The sequence below is a fragment of the Haliotis cracherodii genome, unplaced genomic scaffold, assembly GCF_022045235.1.
Source record: "Haliotis cracherodii isolate W230 unplaced genomic scaffold, xgHalCrac1.p SCAF_11, whole genome shotgun sequence".
Taxonomy (NCBI): domain Eukaryota; kingdom Metazoa; phylum Mollusca; class Gastropoda; order Lepetellida; family Haliotidae; genus Haliotis; species Haliotis cracherodii.
In genome coordinates, this window is record NW_027266266.1 from 30229406 (window position 1) to 30255065 (window position 25660).

General features: G+C 37.4%; 1 protein-coding gene across 1 annotated transcript in view; it reads left to right on the plus strand.

The window, feature by feature from the left end:
- Positions 1–204: 204 nt before the first annotated feature.
- Positions 205–25660, plus strand: part of LOC139455016 (uncharacterized) — a 155394-nt gene continuing 129938 nt past the window's right edge. The window contains exon 1 of the mRNA XM_071236602.1: positions 205–256. Coding sequence (XP_071092703.1) covers positions 205–256 — 52 coding nt within the window. The remainder of the gene's footprint in view (positions 257–25660) is intronic.

A 25660-nucleotide genomic window follows, 5' to 3' on the forward strand; every position in this document is an offset into this window, starting at 1 on the left:
TGATATAACAATTGACGCACTTTGTTTCAACTTATTAATGTAAGAAACAAAACACATGAAGTTGTCATCTTTTTACGGTTAACGGTTATATGTCTTAACATGCTTCATCCTCTTACTGCAAGGACATTTATACAACTCAGTTCTGGTGTGAAAGATACCTCACTCCATTCTTTTCAAACATATATCTACTTCATATTGCAGATAATGATGCTGAGGATCTGTATCGCGGTATTTTATCTCTGCACTGTATGCAATGGTAAGTACACCTACAAATATGAATTGAAGTAAGATAAGCTGATGATCATTTTGAGACTGCAAATTTAATGGGCGAAATGTCCTGACAGGACATTTGGAGCACAAACTTTGCCTCTCTTACCCGAGAGTTATCAAAATGTTGTTTTCTGGTAGTTTCCAAATTATGAAGTCAAATGCATCTGCAGTTACCGTATTCTTTATAATATCAGTAATTGCTGACTGGATTGAAGTGGAATTTCACATAGATCGGGTTTGAAATGTATTCAAAGCATATCATTTCATATCCGTGTCTTTTCTAGTGTAGTAACATTTTAGGCAACGTCTTGTTGTCGAGATGGTTCACATAATAAAATTCTTAACAATTTCAAAGCACTGTACGTAAAAACCATATGTATGTTTCACTATGCACACATGGATGAATACCAAATGGCTGAGTTTCGTTTGTTTCAATTCATCAAAATGAATATGGAGCGGACATGGCGCTCTTGCAAGGCACCCTCGGTTTCAGGTCCATAATGTTCACCCATGTCTTGTATTGTCGAAGGTAGCAGACGAACCAAGAGCGAGTGAAAAAATAAGTGCTTGTTGTTTGATGTCACAGTCAGAAATATGGTCACTGAAATAAATGCTATGTTACGGTTAAGGTCCGTACGACTGTTCTCCAAAGTAGTCTAGATACTGGATTTGTGTTACACTTTTAGGGTTTAAACTCTTACAAAAATAGTGGGATATGTCTCTTAAACTGACAGATAAGATTTAAGCCAAATTTATTTTCATCTTCTCTCCCAGCATCGTATATCATATTCATAGATACTATTCTGCATACCGAAACACATGTTAAATATGCGACGTGGACAATAATAAGGGGTTTCATAATATGATAATACAGACGGGCGACGTGTTTATCTGTATGGAAAAAGTTGCGCGTGTAGCTTATATATATACTATATACTAGTATATGTTTTTATGTTATGAGCCTAATGGTTAGAGCGTTATCTCGTCACGTCGAAGACCCGGGTTTAATTCCCGACATGGTTACAATGTGTGAAGCCCATTTGTGGTGTCCCCGACGCGATATTGCTGGAATATTGCTAAAAACGGCGTAAAACCATACTCACTCACTTCTGTATGATGAATATCTATGGGTATGTGATATAATTGGAATACAACTATCACTCACACCTTCGCATTCTGAAATAATTATCCCATTAGCTTTCCTCATAAAAAGGAATTCTGTTTTTAGCAGAGATTTCTTATGATTACATAATAAGTAATGTCTCTTTTCCCCCAAATCAGGAATAGACAGTTGGACACACTAATTTGCATTTCTGAATAAGGAAACTGTAACGTGAACATGCGATATTTTCTGTTTGATTGCTACTACTGATCAACAACAATCACAATGCCACTACAATGCAATATCAATGCGAGGCTTATCGTCAGCTGAGAGGGTCACACTTTGTACACGTTGCACATGTTTTTAAATATGTTGTGTTCATTAAAGCGGCCTCTTTCGTTAACTACATAAGTATACATGTCCACCTTAAATCGTGATGCATTAAAGTGGGCGTTCTGTCATAACACAGGAAAAACTTACATCATATGTCACAGATGAAAGCTATTCTCATTTTCATCAAGTAACAATGTTCCCTTGAACGTGTCAAATCATATACGACTGAACATATTCTTAGCTGTAGACAGCCACAGCAGGGAAGAAGGAAACGATAATTATAAACCTGCATTTAAATACTCACAGACGTTTTCGAAAGATCCCAGTGGCTGCCAGGGCAGTAGGAGATACGTGTGCGATTAGCTTAATATCAAAGGCCCGAAACTTCGGTGAAACCCATGAGCACGGGTATGGTGCTGACAAACCTGACACACACACACACACACACACACACACACACACACGCACACGCACACGCACACACGCACAAACCAAACACACACACACACACACACACACACACACGCACGCACAAACCAAACACACACACACACACACACACACACACACACACACACACACACACACACACACACACACACACACACACACACGACGATTTCGCCAAAATTAATGTAAACAGTATGGAATGGAATTTTATATAAAATTAATAAAATAAATTACAAACATAACGCCAGATATACAATGAACATCATTTTATAACCAGATAGCATAATAATGGGATTGCGTATTTCAGTTTGGATTTGTTGACTGGTATATCCGGTCTTACGTGCTCGCGGTGATCAGCGGATTATGTTTTTTTGATATGGGGGGAAAACATTATGTCAGTGTAAACCTAGGGTTTATTAAAAATGTAAGTAAATTTTGGGAGCCAATTGTCACCGGGCGCTATAACCGAGGTATTGAAGGGCGGAATAGCGAGGAATTCAATTCAGTCTATGATGAGTTTTTATTTCGGATGTAAATAACTTTTGATTTTTCATTGTTAAGTTCGAGTCTCCATTTAACAAACCAGGCAGTTACATCATCAAACATCTTTTGCAGAGATTGTTCATTCGGGCGGGCTAACAGCACTATATCGTCTGCAAACAAAAGGATTCATAAAGTGGTGCTATCAATGGTTATTCCACAGTTCAGAGCATTGATTTCATCTGCCAGATGTACATTCACCCTGTGCACTCAACAGAACCCACGCATCTGATGGTAGATGGTCAAATGGTGGAAACACGGATACGTTCATGCACCCGAAAGACAAGTGTCAAAACGTCTGGTGTCATAAGGGACTTAGTTGTTAATGTGTGTTCCTCACTATTTATTAAAACAGAGCATTCATACAACAAATCTGACAAACAGCCTCCTGATAGAATTCAGGATTTTATCTGACGCATCAGACAGATTAATGTTTGGCACTATTCAGATTATGAGCATGTATCATCAGAACACTAGCCTCCATTCTGAAGAACCGTTCCAATTAACATCGCTGTATGTACGTCGTTTTCGCTACCGTCTTTAGATTTACTTGCTCACCCGTCTGCCAAAAAAACACATTTGTATGCTAAAAGTTCGTGTAATGATATTGGTGAAACCTGTGACCATATACCGGTATCACAGCAAAAGAAATGCAGTTTCCGTTTTCTGGATCCTTTCCGGACACCTCCGGACACTTACCAAAAATGCATCCGGGTATCCGGTGGCGGATACCTTGCCGGTTACTAGATCCGTGGTACCCGGCACCGGACACGTCAGCGGAAAGCATGCCTACTGGAGCCCAGGTATCCGGCACCAGATATGGTAGGATCCCCCCCTCCCCCCAAAAAATAAATAAATAAATATAAAAAATGTCAAAATTTGAGGGGTGCATTTTGTTCAATTAACTGTGAAACACATAAACAATATTTGAAACCTACCAAGAAAACTGAAAATTGTTGAAGGTATCCTGATGCATATTTTCTTCTTGTCTCGTTTCCAGTAAACAATGTTAGCCTGGGCATATCAGATAGCTGTAGTAATATTCTGTGTTATTTTAGTGTAAATATACTCTTAAAGTTGAGATCGCTGGGGAAAATATTTTTCAATTGCATATATATTCAATTTATATGTTAAGCATATAAAATGAACAACTATCAGTCCCAGTATGATGGTTTCCTTAAGTTTTATCTTCATATTCCCAGTTTGTTATAGCCTAGTAGTTGACTCGTCACGCCAAAGGCCAGAGTTCAATTCGCCACATGGGTATAATGTGTGAAGCTCATTGCTTGGTGTCACCCACCATGATTTTGTTGGAATATTGCTAAAGGTGGCATAACACCATACTCACTCTGACAAAAAATTGAAAGTAATTGGCTATGTCTCTTGGGCCTTTGTTCCTGGTGAGATTGAAAGATTATCTGGGAACTACATCAGTACTTGTTTTATCTGGACAGCCCAGTTTTATTGAAGGTCGAAACAGAATTAAATTGCCCCAAATAGGCGCATAAGACTGATGGCATCCACAGAAAAGACCTGAATAAAGTGACCCGTGAAGATTCCGGGGTAGAATAGGTCTTCAGCAACCCATGCTTGCCGTAAAAGGCGACTATGCTTGTCGTAAAAGGCGACTAACGGGATCTGGTGGTCAGGCTCGCTGACTTGGTTGATGCATGTCATCGATTGCGTGGATCGATGCTCATGATATTAATCACTGGATTGTCTGGTCCAGACTCGATTATTTACAGACCGCTGTCATATAGCTGGAATATTGCTGAGTGCGGCGTTAAACAACAAACCAACCAACCAACCTGAATAAAGTGCATAAAACTATCAATGTCATTTTTCTACTGACATGGAACTAAAAACTTTGTTCAGTGAGCTGTAATAATTGTAGGAAAACGTTCAGGGCATTATTATATTTGATACATATTCAGCACCTATGTTATGGCTGATCAATATTATATTTCTTTATGCTAATGAAGCAAAACAGAGATTTTGTTTAGATAAAAATCATATTTATTGATTGTATGACATTTCATTGGTACAGTAACCAGAGGTGTTTGTAAGAACTTGCAAAAACAGAAACAGACGCTTCAATGCCTTTTTATAAATAAACAAATTACTCAAATCTCAGAAGAATTTCCAGGAAGAAAAATATCTAGAGTAAACAACAAAAGTCATTCAGGTTTGAATAGTCAGCGTCGGCGTTCACCACATAAACATAGTCACACTGCAGAGGTATTAATTCCTTCAGACTTGATTAGTGTCGTTATCAGACCACCCACAGAATCAGACTGATGTGGCATTATTCATTCGGAATCAACACTTTCTGAGGTGAATCTGTTGGTTGTTCTGGGGAGCATTATTTATCATCCGGTGAGTCCTTTGTTTGATATGTCTGAGCAGGATCATCTTAAATGTAAATGTTGTCACTGTGAAATCCAGGTACCTGAAACAATTAAGAACATCTTTAGAAATTTGTTAATTAAAAGATTAAGAACACACATATATTGACAAAGGGTAAAAGGTTGTGTTCTCGAACAGTAATTTATCAAGCAACTGATATTTAACCAAATGAATAAGCCATTGCAAACCGTAAAGTATACAGAAAATACAAACTTGTATCCTACCAATACCTTCAGTGCCACAAGGCTCACCTGATTTTTTTCTCGAAAGTTTGCATTACATCAATATATAAGAAAGGATAAACAAGGCAATGCAAAAATAAGTAACATAGGTTCTTATACATAAAAACAGTTATTCATAATTATCAACACTTTCAATCACACACGTCATCTCAAAATACTATATAATGAGCGAGCGAGTTAGTATAGTTTCACGCGGCTTTTAGCAATATTCCAGCAATATCACTGCGGGGACGCCAGAAATGGGCTTCATTGTGTGGTAATTGAACCCGGGGCTTTAGAGAACGCTTTACCCACTAGGCTACCCTACCAGCCCAAATACAAAAGAAAGTAACATAATTAGGATTTCATACAACAGATATTTTCACAAAATATCAGGTCCTTATACAACTGATTGAATTACTGATTAGAGGAGCAAATGCTTTTCAGTATAGCAGCTGAATCAATCAATCAAGTTTATTTCGTAGTTCAGGCCACATGACCCATAGTACAGTTGTAAGATAAATAACATTTTAGGTCACATGTCCAGAGTGTTACATCTCTGTCGATCTCATTTTAAACATTTTACATAAATATAAAGCTATCAAGCGTAGTACATTGATATCAAATGATTTAGCTAAATTTGCAAACGTAATATTACCTTTATAATATTTCTGTAATGATGTAAAACATGTATTTCTCAAGTGAATATGTTTCTTACATACAAAAAAGACATGGTTTTCATTCTCTACTAAATGAAGGTCACATTCTTTACATATAGATTCTGAATGAGGTATATTTAACAATGACCTTTTACGAATAATGTTGACTCGAAAGTTGTGAAGAGATATTCGAAATTTACACATGCTCTAACTAATCGTTTGTCTCTGACTATTGTTATGTATAATTCGGGATGCAGATTAGATTTTATATAATAGCATAATGCACTAAAAACATAGACGACTATAAACTGTGGTACCATGATTGAAAATAAATATCTCTTAAGCGTCTTCTAAATGCAGATAAAAACATGTTCTTATCTCCAACATCTTGGAATAACCACACATACGCGAAGCCGCTATTAAATGGCATTTGCCTCACATACGATGCCCAATTGACTTTTCCATTCTCATCTAATATTTTAAGCATAACATAACTTTGGAAGGGGTATCGACTTGCATTCATTCGCAAAAGCTTAATCCATTACTTAATTACCCTTATTTGCGTATTTATAAACATGCAATGACGTCCAGTTTCACCCAGAATAGCTTTGTTTGATGCAAATTTACCAACACCAAGAAAACGTTTAAAATAGCATGTTTGTATCTTTTTAATTGTATCATAATATTTAATACCCCATATTTCCGAACCATACATCAATATTGGAGCGATTTTACTGTCAAATATTTTACAAGCAGTCGAGAAATCTATAAATCTGTTATTACTAAACAAATGAAAAACTGGCCCTATTGCTTTCCGTGCTTGCAAGGCAAGGTTTCACATGCTTTAGACCATATTAATCGTGAGGAGAAGATTATTCTAAGAATGAGGCTTAATTTGAATCGTTCCTTGCTTTAGGTGCAGTGGGAGCCACATTGGAAATAATGACCTTACTTATTATCATGATTATGAATATTTAATATTTAATATCTACCATTAATTGGTAGGCCAAAACAGACACTGTAAAGCACAACCTGAACCATCAACAAAAAAACTATGTATATTACCGTTAAGGGACCGGTCATGTACAGGTATGTTCTTTTACATTTTTACATGACCCTCCCTGAAAAAACAAAATGCAAAGCACTTTATACTTTATTATCCATTTTTAATAACCCTCCCTTAGAGACTTCATATTTTGGGTAAACCTCCCTGTTTGTTCTGACTTTAATGCGGCTATTTGCAACATGCATGAGTAAAATCATTATCATATTTATATCAGTTATCCTATCATTTTTGAAAATGAATTTAATAAAGATTAACCATAACAGGAACAAATGCCAAATACATTGGTCTGGGAAAGTTTAATCATAATGACAGTAATTCTAATCGGTTTTGGAACTTTTCAAGGGTGATTGTAAATTTATGTGTATTTTTCCTATTCGAATACTCAAATGAATGTTATAAAGTTCAACAGTATTGGATCTATGGTCTGTTTCCAAATACAGTAAAACCCAACTTTGACTTGCCATTATTGAATCATACCCCATTTATGCATTGTTATGCATTTGAACAGAGTGGTCAAAGTCCTTGTCTGACGCATAGTTTGCTACAAGGGAGAATCCAATATGTTCAGTTGAAACATCGGGTTGCGTTCAGACAAACTGTCTGATAATCTCAAGGGCGGCCTTGGTAGCATCAAGGGATCTAGCTAATCCTATATAAACGTTAAACAAGTGACATCATCTCTTCTAGAGAACACATGATCAAAGCCTGCCTCACCTTTGATGTTTGTTATCTCGCTACGCTCTCAACAGCTCATTAGCAAGATTAACTCAATGTTAATTTATTATGGATTAGGGATTTACATGGCAATTAGTGTTGGGTGGGTATTATCACTTAATTTCCAACCACACTCACTGCTTTTCTACTAATCAAGTCAGTTTACTGTGTAACATGTTTCTGGGGACCAAGGAAATGTATTTTGCCGGATAATAGGTTTTTCTACTTAAACAGTTCCTCTTATCAGAAATAATGACAGTTTTGATATGCATATCTCCCTACAAAGACATTTAAAATTAATATACGTAAACTGTAAGCAAAATACTAAGTTCAGATTAAGTGTACCCACTGTTGAAACTATCATGATGCAAATATACAAGTCACACATAAAAACATACATACATATCCTGGTACATAGCCAAACCGGTGCATCCATGCACATATACATAATTTTTATACGGGTATGTACATGCTTGTACATACCTCTACATACCGGCATATCACACGTACAAACAAACATTAGATTGATGTAATTGTACAAACATATTTTACATTCAAAAACAAGTGAACAGATTCTGTAATAGCATGGTTAATATCGGCAGATGTTTTGGTTTAAACATATTTATTCACAAAAGTGTGAAAATGGATTGGTAAACAAGCGAAGGGCTTATGTTAATACCGCCCCATTACACATAGGACATATTACAATGAATACATAAATGAAGGTTAGATGCAACAAATAAATTGTACATGCCAAGCTAGATGTGTATATGTAATACATCTATTTGCAGTTTATGTTAAACAATCATTCAACTGAAAATCTGCCTGATTTTAATGTAAAGTGTTGAATAGAATCTAATATTAGCATTTGCTCTTCCTTACTCAAATCCGAATTTCCGCAAAGCACTGTTTGTAAAGAATAACCATGTTGGTAAAAATACATTTCATTTCGAAGTAATTTGTACACACAAAAAAGAAGTGTAGAGCATCTTCGGTATGATATCCACAGGAACAAGATATGTCTATTATACTGATCTGCGTTAAGATCGCTGCAGCCAAGCCTGAGGCGACTGCGAATGATTTGGCATAATTTGCTTCCATAATTTAAATCCCAGTGTATACCATTATCTCCCTTTACGTGAAGCAAATTCTTAAATTGTGTCTCTGCCCCCGTTAGGTTTTCTGGTGTAACATATTGCAAAGTTGTGTTGTAGCTGGTATAAATGAATCTGCATAAGCTTTTGTTTTACACTTCACTGTTTGAAGATTAGTTTTATCCCTTAAGTCATAATTTTTGTTTTCCGAAACTGTATCAGGAATAAGCCTACAAAGATATTCCGGGGATGAATGGTTATTCATTTTGTAAAACATTACCAGTTTTAAATTGTATCTTCTGTCTTTTAATGACCTACAATTTGTTTCATTGTAAATCTTCTGATGACTCGTACCCCGGACAGCGCCACATATGGTTCTAAGAGCATCTAAGTGTAATGTTTCCAATAAGTTAGCTTGTTCAATAGTACAGTTGTCCCAAATATGACAACAATAATCAAAAATTAGTAAAATAAATGATTTGTACATAGTTTCTAAGGTAGTTCGGGATAGACGATATTTATAACTCCTTAAACAGTTAACCAGAGGACATTCCCTTACAATATCATCAATGTGCATTTTCCATCTACAATTACTTTGTAAATTCATACCAAGGTGCTTATGACTTTGTACATCTTTGATTTCTGTACCATTCATATATAAGTTAGGTTTGCGACTAGGGTTTACTTTACCTGTAAATTGAATAGATTCATTTTATTCGGGACTAAATTTAACCTGCCATCTGGCAGTCCATTCTGAAATTCTGTCCATGTCATTATTGAGATCACGAGCCGCTATATCAGGATCCTCTATGATCACATACAAAGATGTGTCATCAGCAAAACGTCTTATATTACAATGTATTCCTTCAACAATGTCATAAATAATAAACAATAATGGTCCTAGGACCGAGCCCTGTGGCACACCTGCCAAGACAGCTTTTGGATCTGAGCTATAGCCATTTATAACTACCTTTTGATATCGATTTTCTAAGTAACTATCAAACCATCTCAATAAATTTCCACAAATACCATAATGGTGTAGCTCATAAATTATTTCTTTGTGCCAAACCTTATCCAAAGCTTTACTTACGTCACAAAATACAGCTCTAACTTTCTCACCTCCATCTAAAGCCTTTGAAATAAAGTCATATACATATGTCAACTGATTTGCGTGAATCCAGATTGTAGGTTAGTGAGCACATTATTATTCCTTAAATAGTTGTACACATGTTTAAATGTACATTTTTCAAATATATTTGCTAAACAACTTGTGAGCGCAACCGGTCTGTAATTTGTACATTCATTCACGCTATTCTTCTTATGAATAGGAATGATAGGAGCTTCTTTCCATAGTGATGGAAATATTGCTCGTTTAAGAGAGAAATTGAATAGTTTAGTTAAGTTAAGGATTGGGGCTAAACTGTTAGCTGTGTTTTTAAGTACTTTATTTCCAAAACCATCAGGGACAGTTGCCTTTGTGGTGTCCACGGACAGTAGTATATCCCTAACTTCATTTTCCATCAAAATTATATTTACTAATGGATTTTCAACTTTATCTAATTCTTCGGGTGGAAGGTGCATATCTGGATTACTTATGCGAGATTGGTCCACAAAGAAGTTATTAGCAATATCCATGGAATTATCATACAACCAATCCCCAAATAAAAATGGGGGAAAATTCCTTTACTAAACGCAACCAAGTCTTTGTACCATGAGAACTATTTATTACAGTATCAATTTAGACGCATGTGCCTTCTTTGCCTTACGGACATAGTCGATTACTTTATTTCTTAACAGCCTAAAATTTGTCCAATCAGCTAGAGAATTACGTCTTTTAGCTTTCTTATGTTGGCGATTTCGTTTTCTTATTAACGTATTACATTATTGATCCACTGTGGATCCTTTGATCGTATGGTTACAATTTTATTAGGAATATGTTTATCACAAACTTTTATACTTCGAGATGTAAGTTCGTCAGTAATTGTGTTCACATCCCCCGATGTGAATAATAAATCACTATCAATATTCAGCATGTCAGTACTTAAGCCATCTGGGTCTGCTATAGAATAATAGTACACTTTACGTTTGAAGGCATGACATTTAGGGATTATTTCTTTAATGGTTACAAATATTGGACAGTTGTCACTACAAACTGGATCAAGTACTCTCGAGTCCCGTACGTACACTTTCAACATCTGTCACAAAAAGTAAATCTATCAACGTACTGGAATGTTGGGTGATCCACGTAGGCTCTCTAATAATTTGTGTAAGTCCATGAACCATTTGCAAATATTCGATTTTTTGGATTATTATCTCGAAGTATTTCTATATAAAAATCTCCTGCAATTACTGTGTACATATTCATATCGACTGCGTTTCCTATTGATTGATCAATTAGTTCCCAATACGCTTCACCCTTATCTGCACGATAAACAGTACGAATTAAATAGTCACGAGTTTTGCATTTAACATGTACCCATATCGCCTCTAGACCAACTATGAGAAGCTGATCCATTTATTTGACAAACATATTATCTCTGACGTAAATAGCTACGCTACCCCCTCGAGTTGACCTGTTTTTCCTAAATGGAACCTGGAAACCAGGAATAATTATGTCGCTGTCGTGTATACCCGTGTGTAACCATGTTTCTGATATGCAAATTACATCATAATGCTAAAGTTCAACTTCAAGCATATCAAGTTTGTCTTTAATACGACGAACGTTTAGATGAGTAATCTTTAAATCTGTGCCTATTGAGGTTCCTGGATTAAGATGAACATCTCCACAGCAGAGTAGCAGTATTGAAAAGAAGATTGAAACTGATGAATTATATCAGCAGAGAGACTTAATAAAATGAGTGAAGATTTTACATTTTGATTCGTTTTTAGTATGAAGACAAACTGCAAAGGAGCCCACCGCTTGCCTGTATTGTGCTATATCAACGGCCATCGAATAAACTGAGTTCGTAACACAGGAAAGCAGTGGGCTCCAACAAATTCAAGTCTACAAGTATCATAAAATACACATGAGCGCTAGCTCGGCATGTGAACATAATAAAGTCAAATGGCAATTCTTTTTGTTTAAGTCAACAGTAAATAACCAAAATGAACAAACAAATAAAAAGCAAAATTGAGAATGAGATAATCACCATTACCTCAGATGAGAAAATAAATCTGAAAGAACAGGGAAACAGTTATTTACGGAACCCTTCAATAGCTCAATGACTTCAATAACTTGTTTATAATAACATCACCCAGTACCCGATTCGGAAACATCGAAAAACTACTAGCCCTCTCATCATAATGTTTCACCGTATGACCGTTATGTAACACGACGAGATGCACGAACATCCCGTTACCCCCCCCCGTAAACAGATTACGTAAGCTTGAAAAGTAGCACATTTTCAATTGTGGATACATGTCCAAGGATATCGCGCAGATGCCACATATGAGGTACGTTATGAATAACTGTTATCGTTATCGAAACGTTGATTAGACACATAATTACCATGTGTTACCGCAGTACTGATACGATTTAGCTGAATAACCAAAAATAATAGTAAAACGCTTCGTGTTGCAGAACCTACTTGATCGGGCATCCCATATCATGCATTGAACTCATGAGTGTTGATTCGTACAGTAACGTAGCTTACTTATTAATTATACTTAAAAAGTATAACTATGCCTAAGTTGCTAAAGTATGTAAATACGTTGTGCTTAAAATGATTTATAACCCACCTAATATAAATAAAATATTAACCTTCACCCGTAATGCGCATTTAAGTTTTTACGTGCAATAGCGAACTGATACAATGATTATTAATAACTTAATCCCCATGGTGTAAGAGGGATAATCATATTTGTCCTTAATTCCATGTAAATGACAAACATATAGAGAGAATAAGTTATCTAGAAGATAACATGCACCTAAGTTATAATATACATTTTTTCAAATACCATGGTGTGTATTAAGGCTTTAAGGCACTATATTGTGTATTGACTAATTTCATCACCAGGTTTTAGTAACTGTTGGTTCCACGCATTCTCGACCCCCCCCCCCCCACACACACACACACACACACACACACACCCCTCCCAACCAACCAACCAATCAACTCCGTTACAGAATTAAACGTAAAGGGTCGAATAGGTGACGGACACTTACGAAGGTCACAGGTGGGCATGGTGACTCGTGACTGTAGTCTACAGATGCTTATTAGTGATCCTGATGCCATTTGGCACACTCGTCCCATTACGTTAGATTACGTCTACAAGATACAGAGTGGTGAGGAATGAGCCGATATGGCGAGAACTGAAAACGGCCACCAAACAACGGGTACCTAACCCTAATGTTTGTTTGTTTGTATATTTGTTGTTTAGCGCAGCACTCAGCAATATTCCCGCTATATGACGGCGGTCTGTCAATAAGGCTTGCCCTCATTTCGCCGATACCTCATTTCGCCTACAATAATTCAAATGCTTAATTTCCTCACCCCTATTATATGAATGGGCATTGTCCATCTCAGGCTGTTAACTAATCCAAGCTCTAATCTAATCCAAGCGTCATAGAGGTTCAAAGAGAAGTGACTCTGACAGTTTGTTTATGGATGATACTTTTTCTGTTTTTCCTAGCTTGTGGCTCCAAGTGTATATTATTCATTGTCTTGTAAATGGTAAAATGTATCCTGTTGCTTTTTGGTTGCTTCCTAACAAGACCAAACAGACATATGTTAGACTATTTAGGTTGTTGAAGGACACAGTAGGAACCAGAACTGGTACTGAACTTTCGCCAGAGGTGTTTCAGAATGATTATGAGTCAGCAGAGGTTTTTCCTGATAGTTATGTGAGGGGTTGTCTGTTTCACTATTCACAAGCTTTGTGGCGTCAGGTAGTTGAGAGAGGTCTTGTACTGAATACACGAACAATCCAGCAATTCAGTCCCATGTTCGACGTGCCGCAGCCCTGCAACTTCTCCCACTTGACCAGGTACAGAATGCATGGGTTGAGGTCATGGAGCAAGGACCTGATGATCAACAGATTGGTGATTTTAACGACTATGTCACCAGCACATGGGTAGATGACGACGCTAGATTCCCCTGCCATATTTGGAACCAGCACAACACCGGTCCCCGATCCAACAACCATCTGGAAGGGTTCCACTGTGGACTGAAAAAGAGAATGCCCCGATCTCACCCTAACATCTATCAGTTCTTGGAGGAGATCAAGAAGATTGAAAAGGCAGACAGACGCTCCAGGAAACAAATTGATCTTGGAGGATCATGCAGACCCCGAGCTCGTGTTGACAGACAAAGGGACGAAAGAATTGAAAGACTAAAGACACAGCTTCTTAGTGGAAGATTAAACTGTAATGCAATTTCTTGATGCCGTTGGATATGTACTAAAGCTACAGTAATCATGAGTCATTATTATTATTACTGCATAATGTAAATATCAGCTATTAAACAATGTATGAAGCTTTAAGATTGTTTTGATAAGGGTGTAGGCGAAATGAGGACAGGCCGTCAATAATAGAGTCTTGATCACATCGATCTACGCAATTGGGATGGCATGCATCAACCAAGTCAGCGAGCCTGACTAGCCGATCCCGTTAGTCGCCTCTTATGACAAGCATAGCCGTCTGTTATAGCAAGCATGGGTTGCTGAAAACCAATTATACCCATAACCCTAATGATCGTAGAGCTAGGGTTGATTGACTGTAAAGGGGATCCAGGGCTAAGGATAGAGTTCGGGGTTACCTACCCTAACACGATCTACATTTGGATGTGTTCAGTACCAATATAATATACCTAATAAACAATAATTTTATATTAGTTCCCATTTGCAATCATTTTAGACACTAGAATTCTTAATGAAACGAAATAGAAAACATATTCAAAATAGAAGTGCTTCCACAAACGATGCTTGTTATAAAAGGCTAGATTTAGAAAAAAAATATGCAAAACTGTTGACATCAAAGTTCTTTTGCAACATTGCGTGTGGAGATGATAGATCACTGAGGGAAAGACTTCCGCTCTCTCATGTATGTTCACTGTTGCCAAACTTCCCTGTCATTAAATTTGTTCTTGATTCTTCACATCATGTGTTACTTCAGCTCCCTGCAGGACCTCAGCTGCAATCTCAAGATTTGGCCAATTTTGACGACATTGTTAAACATTTCTGCTGTAGGAATATCAGGTCCGCTGGGATATCCCTTTGCCACACTGCCTTATCGTTGGCATGCAAGGCAAACACATATGCCATGCAACGGGGTACGGGTACTTCCTAAGCCCATTTCTGGTGTCCCCCGCTGTGATATTGCTGGAATATTGCCATACTCACTCACTCACTCACTCACTCCTTATACACACTGTCGAATTCCCCGCTGCTCCCAATATGGCCGCCAATGAACCGTATTCGGCAAACCTCGCCCTATCCGTAACTGCTGCACAAATGACGGATCCAATCGTCACCACTCGCCTCTTTCCCATTCGTAACCAACTCGTGTTATTCCGGGACAAGCCATTTTACCTAACATTCCCTCTACGGTCGAGGGCGCCATTTTGGAACATGGGTGTAAATAAAGCTTGTGTATCGATATACACCGTGATGCTTGATTACGATATGCTTACCTGGTGTATCGATATATTGTTCTCCCTCACCTCCACCACGGAAATCCCGGCCGAAATCACTCTCAGCCATCCACAACGCGGAAGTCAACAGTATTTGGAAAACTCGACAGCAATTGCCGAAAGACGTGAGCGGTGCAGGAAGGAAGAGCAGTTGGCTGATGCCAGGTACATAGCAGGGCTTCGTTACCTTATGTTCCATGATTTGTGTACAGAGATCTTATAGAACGGATATAGATATTTTCCTGATCTCCATGTTTTACCGTAAACGTCAAGGGCCTTTTAGTTTTGGTGTGTTCGGAAACTATTTGTTTTAATAGGTTTATGAGCCACTGTTTGTTATAACGACAAGGATATATGGGTCATATGGACTTAAAGGGCCGTGTCCTTATTCTCACCATAATGCTAGAATTTGATAATAAGGGTTAGTTACCAAGAGTATAAAACTGGCAAAGTGTATGTCACACAAATAGTTACATTCCAATCATGTGAACAAGTTCACACTGAAACTTTGAAACGATTAAGACAAGTTTTCTGTTTCAGCATGTTCAGCGTTGTGGGGAGGTTCAAAGGCGTCCTGAAGGAGGATAAGGAGTATTGGGGGAGTATTTTTGTGTGTGATACTTTCAAACCACATGCATTCAACATTCAACTTTTTCAAGTTTATACTTTTTGTTTCATTCTTAATATTTTCTGATTATGTTATCAAATAGTACAGTTAAAGCAACTAGTTTGTATACATCTCAAATGATGTCCTCCTCAAGGCTCGGAACGTACATATTACCTGCATCTTTTTGGTTGCTGATTGTTATATGGGCAGGTACATGAATTCACAGACAAAATCTTGTCTTGGTTGGAAAAAACACGGTATTACTTAATCATGTTAATTGACCAGTTTTACAGCAGTTATAATGTAAAGGCCTAACCATTTCCTCTTGGGGAACACTTGGTATATTCTGTTCTATTGCCATGTTAAGACAGGGATATGATTAAGCATATGTGAAAAGTGGCATTACTGTACCCACTTATTCAATATTTGACAATGTGAAGTACAATGTACATACAGATTATTGATATGTACCATGACCTTAATACACAAATATTTTGTTTCTTTTGTAATCATGGTACAACACATTATTATTCAGCAATATTGTTTCTCACTTAGAGATATTTCCAAACCTATCAATGCTTCTATGATATAAATTTTTATAGGTAATGATGGTTCTGGACCACTTCCACTGGAGCCAGATTCATATACTTATACTGCTACTACAGAGGGAATTTTTTATGTCAAAACGCTGATGCGATTCAACGATCGTCATGAGATTAAACTAAATTGTAATGAAAAGAGCTCTAGCTCACCACCACTTAGAGATATTTCCAAACCTATCAATGCTTCTATGATATAATTTTTTATAGGTAATGATGGTTCTGGACCACTTCCACTGGAGCCAGATTCATATACTTATACTGCTACTACAGAGGGAATTTTTTATGTCAAAATGCTGATTTGATTCAACGATCGTCATGAGTCGTATTAAAAGAAACATCAATATTAATTAATAATGAATAAAATTTACTATAGCCCACGAGGATATTGGAAAGGTATAGGAGCAATACAAAAATTAGACGCCGCGGCTAAGGTATGTAAAGATGTGGCCAAGGATTGGTTAAAGAAACAAGTGATGTGGCAAATATACTTACCGGCACCGCATTATATACCGAGGAAGAAGTTTGATATTTTTACAACAAATGAAGTTCATGAGGCTGACCCTGTTTCTTCCCCATGATAAGGTAAGACACAAAACGTATAAATACGTTTTAACCGTAGTGGATGTGGCTAGTCGTGGTGAAAAAGAGGCCCACCGTAGTCAAGCTATCATGGACAGATTAGGCCGGACATTAGCGGAACGTTTGTTTGGATATCAGTATGGGATCAAAATGAAATCGGAACAATTGAGATCAACCGAATGGGTGACACGATTATCAGCTGTTGTATCAGCGCTTAATAATGAAGTAACGAGATTAATCGGGAAGAAACCATCTGATGCTATTAAAATGAAATCTGTGACTTCCGAATCTTCAGCGCCGAGAAGAGGCAAAGAACCAAAACCTCCGGATAGAGCAAGCGTAAGATATTTATACCAGCCCAGTGAACTGGAAGGAGGCCAACGTCGTGCAACCGATCCGATTTGGTCCCTTAAGATATATAACATTAGTCGATTGGTTATGAAAGAAGGAGAGCCGATTCTTTATTATCTTAAAGATGGACCGGGCAGGGCATTTGTACGAGAAGAGTTGCTCATAGTTCCCAATGATACAGTATTACCACCATAACCATAAGCATAAGTAGTTACACCATCCTTATCAATCGATCTCTTTGTATCTAAGGGGGATAATGATGTCTTGTTCATTCTTAATCCATATATCCTATGATTGTAACTTCTTAAAGAGTTTATCTCGTGTTTGAATGTTTTACCGTTGAATAATGCTTCTTTATACTGTTCGTGTTTGATATGCTCTTTTACCACATACTTCTTAACATCCTTAGCTTTTCTTATCTCCCCATTATCGGACTTCTTTATAGAATACATCTTAGGTCTTAATCAGACATACTCAGCAATTGGGGTCCCAGCACATTCATCCTTCATCTTACCTAATACATTTTTATTTACTACTGTGTGCAGTGGATTATCTTTTGGGTAATCCCTCGTGTCGCACATATCTATTTTTTCTGCCATATCTTTATACACATCCTCAGTTTGTATTTCCATCAACAAAGAATCTGTGTCGGTATATAACACCTCACATCTATCGCCGTACTGCTTCTTAAGTTCGTTGTAATAAAAGTCATACATTAAGTGTTTTGACAAGTCAAGAATACTCATACCAACGTACACCGGTCTGTTGAATTTTATATTACTCTTCTGCATATGCAATGCGGCTAAGTCGTTATCGAATATGTTGCTTCTGTTAAAAGCCGGACTGGCTATTAGTTTCCTGAGTCTTTCTTAATCATTAGATCTGACTAATTTAACATCAACGCGCTTCCTTAGATTCTCCATAGTTTTACCAAATACTGAGTTATTCATGAGCTTATATAGATTCTTTTCAAAATCGCTGGTAGCTATCTTTCTTAAATCTGTGTTCAGCCTTATATAGGGCTCCATCCAAGGGCTATGATCAAACTTTAGAACTCTGTGTATTTTCTTTAGTTTCATACCTAACGATAGATGTTACTGGAGATTTCTGTAGTGAACTATATATTTTGTCTTCTCCATCAAATTTGGTACGAGTTTTTCTACGTTAGCTAACCTAGTGTTACCCATCAATGAGTGTTGATATTCTGACATGCAATCTTTATTCACCAGTAATCTTTCAGGAGCTAGTGGATAACTGTTATGGTCTTTATGTAACGAAGTTGGATATTCCAAGTCAAGTTCTAGTATGTACCCTTTATCGGAATCTGAGACGATATCATTCACCCACTCAAAACCACTTGTAGGTAAAGGTGCGTTACTTTTGCTCAATGAAATTTTAATCATCAGCTGGTATTTTATATTATGTAAATCATCTCACTCCTCGTTAATTTTGCTCGATACGACGGGCTTAACATCATTAACATCCATGTTGGAATTAATATCTATCTTCCAACCTCTTAGATATTTACCAACACCGGCTGTGGGTACTAATTTTAACTCATTATTATCAACAACAGTGGGTTTATCAATCAACTGATTTATTATTATCTAGTAAAGCGATCAATTCAGCTTTTCTCATTTGAGAATAACCTCTCTGCCCACTGTTTTTTGCTTGAGCTTTGGGTTCTCTAACAGTCTGGGGTTTGTTGTATTCCAAACCGAGTAAATAGAACAATTCAGCTTTTTTCATTCGAGAATATCCATGTAGACCACGTTGTTTTGCCAAAGCCTTCATCTCTCTGACAAAAACCATTGTGATTTAATGGTATATACAAAATGATTCAAATGTATAAATGGTTGTTTTTCATATATAAATATGAATTCTCCACATCCTATTCCTCTCATTGATGTAAATAATCTGCTTCCTGACCTCAGCACCGTGACTCTTACATAAACAGTAACTACCTTTGACCCCAATCCAACATACAGAACAAACGTAATTTGTATAACCCTTTCTGATGTTATAAGAGTGGGTTCCACAGTAAATACCCACAGATGGCTTCTGACATTGAATCGCTTTCCCCATGAGTGTATATTTATTCGCACAGAGTCATGGTTATACACATATCATATCATTTGTCTAAAAGGTAAATCACATCTCCACTGGTGAGTCATAGCTGTCATCGCTATTTATAGATTAGTTGATACGTAATAGCTCATAGCTTATGAGAAGCTAAAAATAGACAACTGTCAGTGCTATTTATAGATGGCAGTCAAGGTTATTTATAGATTAGCAGTCAGGGTGACATATTGTGTTTACAGGTCATAGTGGTTGATAAGACTCACCCTGACTAGTATGTTTACAGGTCATGGTTTATGCGTAGTTATTGTATAACTGAAAATTACAATGACTGATAACCCAAACATTATAACTGCTATCTCTCTGTTCTGATGATTAAACTGACTTATTGTTGATCTCTGTATTGGGTCAAGTTTCTTTCCATAAACAAGGACGTGTTCGTGCATGGCAGATTCAACATCCTTAAACGTTTGAATTGAATGTCCTTGCTTAAGTAGTTCTTCATTAATAAAATCTTATCTTAATATCCTATTTCTGGTCCATTGTGACCGGCTGCTTTGAGTTGTTCTAATGCTTTATTATGTCGTTTACGCTCCTCTTCAACTTCTTTAGCGTTTGATTCCCTCAGAGTAGAAAATAAATAATTACTCACTGAAAAAGCTAGAGCATTAACAATAGCTCCACCGACCGTCATCACAATTGTTGCCATGTTCAATAATAAAAAATAATCAAACGTTTAATTACTTCATTATGTCCTCTGGGATAAGTCCTTGTTTGATGAGCATATACTTTGTTGCCATTGCCAATCCAATATCAAGAATCATCATACTGATATCATAACCATTAAAATCTAGCTTGGGTGGTGTGGCTTTAGTTATCATTTTAGCCATACGAGCATAGCCAATGGCCAAGCCGCTGACTACCGCTGAATGATATGTTGCGTTTACCAACATTTAACCGTCTGTAACTGGAGTAGTCATTATATTGGGGCTAACCTCTAATTGAACTTCTTGTTGTGTAATCAGGGGTGATGTTTTCTCTTCTCCGGTCTTATAAACCAACCATACCACTGCTATAGCAACAACTCCTAGTGCATAGGGAGCCCAAGTTTTAATCGGACGACTATGTTCAATATTTGAATTATGCATTAGTTTTCTATCCTTCCTCGCTAACGCACACTTATTCTTAGTTACTCTGGCTTGTGATTTCGCAATCGCTGGTATTTCCTCATTCACTTGTTGTGATTGTGCAATCAGGGTTATTTCCTCGTTTATTTGTGGTACAATCTGTTATGATTGTGCAATCGGGGTTATTTCCTCGTTCACGTGTTGTTGCGTCTCCACAATCTGTGGTGTCACTTGAGTCTCCATTATTATCAAGTGGCCACATATGTTTAGATTGACAATACCTAGCCGTTATTAAAGCAGTGGTTCGATGAATGGGTCTTTCTCGAGAGATTCGCATAAATACGGGCGATGTTCTGCTGGGATAGGAAGAAATGTACTAGCTACGACTGTGTATAGTTGTAACATAGCCGAACCTATTGTTTTAGTCATGGTAGCTCCCAGTCTAGACTCGTAACATGCATACAGTTTTTAATTTCTTCATCGGTCATGTTATCAATTTTTTCGATGGTATAATTTTCTCCCAAATATTGAGAACATTTTCCACCAGCTACCAAAGCCGCGAGTCTTTCTCTATGTTTATCGAAAGATTCATCTGCATGTTGATCAGGTTCTTTGAGCATTTGTTCGATGAGTTCATCGTATTCCATAATGTAATACCTAAGGAGATATTTAAGTCTTACATAATAAAATATGGCATATCCAATACAGCCCGTAATAATAAACTGTTGCGAAAGAATGAGGATTTCAAGCCACATTATTACATAATAACCGCTATAATAATTGCTATTTTTGCTATCTTTTTGCAATCTTTTTGCTATATTTTTGCTAAATTTTGCTATTTTTGCTTAGCAGTTGCTATATTTTTGCTTAGCAGTTGCTATAATTTTGCTCAGCAGTTGCTACATTTGCCATATTTTTGCTATATTTTTTGCTTAGCAGTTTCTTGTTTTGCTATATTTTTGCTAAGCAATTGCTATTTTTGCTATATTTTTTGCTTAGCAGTTTCTTTTTTTGCTATATTTTTGCTAAGCAATTGCATAAGCAGCTGGTTGATCGTTTTTTTATACGTGTTTACAATGCTTCGTTGAAGCTAACAGTTTTCTGACTTTATCTCGTTCGGGCTTGGTATAAATAACATCACTTTCGCGTAGACATTCCTCAAATGAATCTCGGTCTTTGCAATGAAACAGGGCTGCCCATTTGGTCAGCTCTCTGAGATCTTTCAGGACAGAGTTGTATTTTTGAGTAAGTACCCAAACGCTATGCTGAGTATGCCGTCCGGAGAATGCTAAATATGAAAGACTATCTTTCTTTTTGGTAAGTTCTTTACTAGCACTGCTGTTGTCTATTATGAAAAGGGTTGATTCTCCTTTGTATTTTTCGTGACATACTCGTAAACAGTCTTGTAAACGATCGCCTCTGTACACCCCGGGATCATTCATTACCTAATCTCTCGATAGCTATGTTTTATTAACGCTTATAGTCGGGCACAAAATAATATAGTCGAAAACATCCTGATAATGACTTTGTAAAATATCTAGAATAAAAGCTGTTTTTCTCCAACCAGTTTGACCGCAGATGATAGCGCAGTGCGGTTCTTTAGGTAAAAGATTATTAATAGATCGCTTGCACGAATCGTCCATTTTGTATATTAAGTTGTGCATCAATAATCACGTACAAATATATGTTTAATTTACCAACAGCTTCCTGGTGCTTCGTTATCTGTATAGTAACACCCTTGTTAGCATTTTCTATTCTCCGCCCACTGCCGTGTAGTTGGTCATTGCATGTCGAGCCACAGCGCATACTGTGAGGAATTCAGCCATTGATACACGCCCGAGAGACAGATCTTTCACGACCGTGTTAACTTCTGGGCTTCGTTTTATAGAAAAGAGTTTTTTAATCTCATCCCACTGTTGATATGCTCGCATGCCTTGACTATATAGTTGATTAGGCACGCCCTCCATAGTCAATTCCACTTTTGTAATCTTGGGATTGTAGAACGCCTCGGTATCTCTTGCAAATGCTTCAGAGGGGTCCTTGAACAACATTAAAATACCCTTCAATGATGTAGCGGGAACGTTTAGATTGATATTCCACGTCGTATCTCTTTTGTTCCTGGTGATCTTTTGATGTCGAAGCACGCGATCGTACAAAATGGCTAAACTTCCGGTATACTGGTTACGAATTTGTCTGGCTAATTCAGGATCTGTTATCATATCATACTCCAGTGAGATATTTTCAATAGAATTGCTACTAGGATGTTCGGTAGCTTTGATTACTCTGCTGTAGTCATTGAAAGTGAGTTCGTATTCTAACCTATCGCCTAGGGATGCTTGATAGAAGGGCATGTGACTATCTATCAATTCAAAGTCTAGCGGAATATAGAATCGGTTACCTAATGCATCAGCAATGGCCTTATCTTCTACGGCGGTATTATCACCACTATCAGCACCTGCACGCAGTCTCAATGTGTTCTGATTACAAATACCTTGGTTCTGTAAGTTTTCCTGTTCTTTAGCCGTTCTCCAGAGATCCATGTAACAGAAGTATATATCGCTGTCGTCAATACTCAAAACTTCATTACCGCTAATTTTAATTGCGATTTGCTTGACAATCGCACAACCTTTGTTCTGAACGAGCTCTCTGCTAGCGTCGACAGATTTCAAACTAATTGTAAATGATAGTCGTGCAGTTCCCGGAACTAACACATCGTGTGCGCCGAGATTAGGAAACAGAACCAGAAGCGTTTGATTCTTATCGATGGTGCTCAGGTTATTAGTTGTAGTTACAGACTGCCGAATTGCTTTGACACCTAATGGATCCCGAAGTCTACGTTGTGGGTTTAACTTGCATCCGTATTGTGAAGACATTGTTATTTTGAAATTATGTAACCTTATGTTTAATATAAAAATGGATGATATTAATCTAGATGACTTTGATAACCCTAGTACAATCGAAGAGGGTACTGATGAAACCAGCTTTACGAATCTTAACGATGAACTTTTGAAACCAGCCGTTAATGATTAATACGATGCCTTAAAAGAAAGCCCAATAGGTCGTGACTATTCAAAGTTTAAGATAGATAGTAAAGGAATATTGCGACTGAGTTGCTATCCAGATATTGATCTTATGAATTCTTGTACTCGTAAGCCCCTAGCTTTGTCTACGATAGCCAGTAAACATGGCATTAACATTGAATTAGGTTTTGTAGACAACTAACGAAAAAAACTTTCTGCGAAGACTACTAAGATTCTTCAGACTGTGCGTGCTGAACTCGGTAACATAGATAATTTGGAAGAAAGCTCGAAGCTGGCCTCAGACGGACTCGGAGAAATCTTGGATACCTACTACGATAATTCCACGGCCAGTGTACCATCCTCGGAGTTCAGTATTTGGGAATTACGAGGCCTTGACAAGGCAATGCAAACAATGCGGGGTGAACTCATCAATAATATAGCCAAGCTATCCGAACTCGACAAGCATATAGCTTATGAGAAAACAAAACTTGAACAGGCGGGTGATGAATTCAGTAGGCACCGCGTTGCTGAAAAATTGCGTGACTTAGAAGACGAAAGATCGGCCCGCCTCGAAGCTGCTTCCAATAATAGAAAGGCACTTCATTCACAAATCAGTTTAATTCGAGAAACTATCGATCAAGTCCTCAACGATGATACTACACTGGCCGATAAAATTAAGACATTGTTCAGAGAACAGGGAATAACAATTTATTTTAACCGCATTGGGATTTATTATATCGACTTTGACTCTCGCGTTAACCAGTGGTACAGGTGGTACAGGAGGTACAGGAGGTGGCACACAGCCTAGTGATAGGGGTGGCATAAAAGAGTGGATAAAAAAGAATTTAAAAGCATTAGGAGAAGCACAGGGAAATCTCGCTGGGAAAGCCGCGTGTGCACTTCCCGGTATAATAGGGAGTATAGTTTCCTGGCTCTTGAATGTATTAGCTAAGACCACCACTTGGCTTAGTCAAAACTTGTGGGCACTGATCGTAGCAATTGCAGGGCTGTTGTATGTAACCGCTAAAGACTATTTAACCAAATAAGAACTATTTATCCAAATCATGACTCCACCTACTATAAGTGCTGTTTTTTCATCGATATGTTTTTGATTTTTAGCTGCAATAGAGGTGGCACTTGTGGTTGTGCGTCAGTAGATGGTTGTGAAACATGTGGTGACTGTGGCTTGACTATTACCGTTTCGCCTGTGTTTGTTTGCGTTATTAATTCGGTATTAATATCTGAATTTATATCTGGTTTTTGCTGATCGGAAGCAATAACAATTTTATTATTATAACCGATCACTTGACCAATCTTAAGTTCCATATTACTTGGAGACATGTATAGTCGCAAAGATTCCTTCCAAATACCCAACACGTGATCAGGGTTACGACCTTGGGAAAAATTAATAAATTAATGTGCATTTTTAGAAAAGATTGAAAAAAAATATCCTGTACATGGTACTTTTTGATTGCACTGCGTATTTCTTTTATCACTTTCTAAAACTTTTTGTTTTCCCCTTACTGACCACGCGATCTCCTAGCAACCACGCCCCATGAGCGCATCGATTTGCTGCTTACAACTGTCAAGAACTTTGCAATTTCGCTTGTCTTCAATATGAGCTACAAAACTTTTTCATGTGAAGCCTAAATTGACTGAGAGTTGTTCGAGATAATCAGGGAGCCTTTGGTCATTTCGATTATGACATTGGTGACTTTATCGTGGAGAAAGTTCAAATTCAAGATGACAACCTTCCGATTCACAACCCGAATATCGAAAAGATGGCGCCTCTCTTCCCGCCCTTGCAAGTG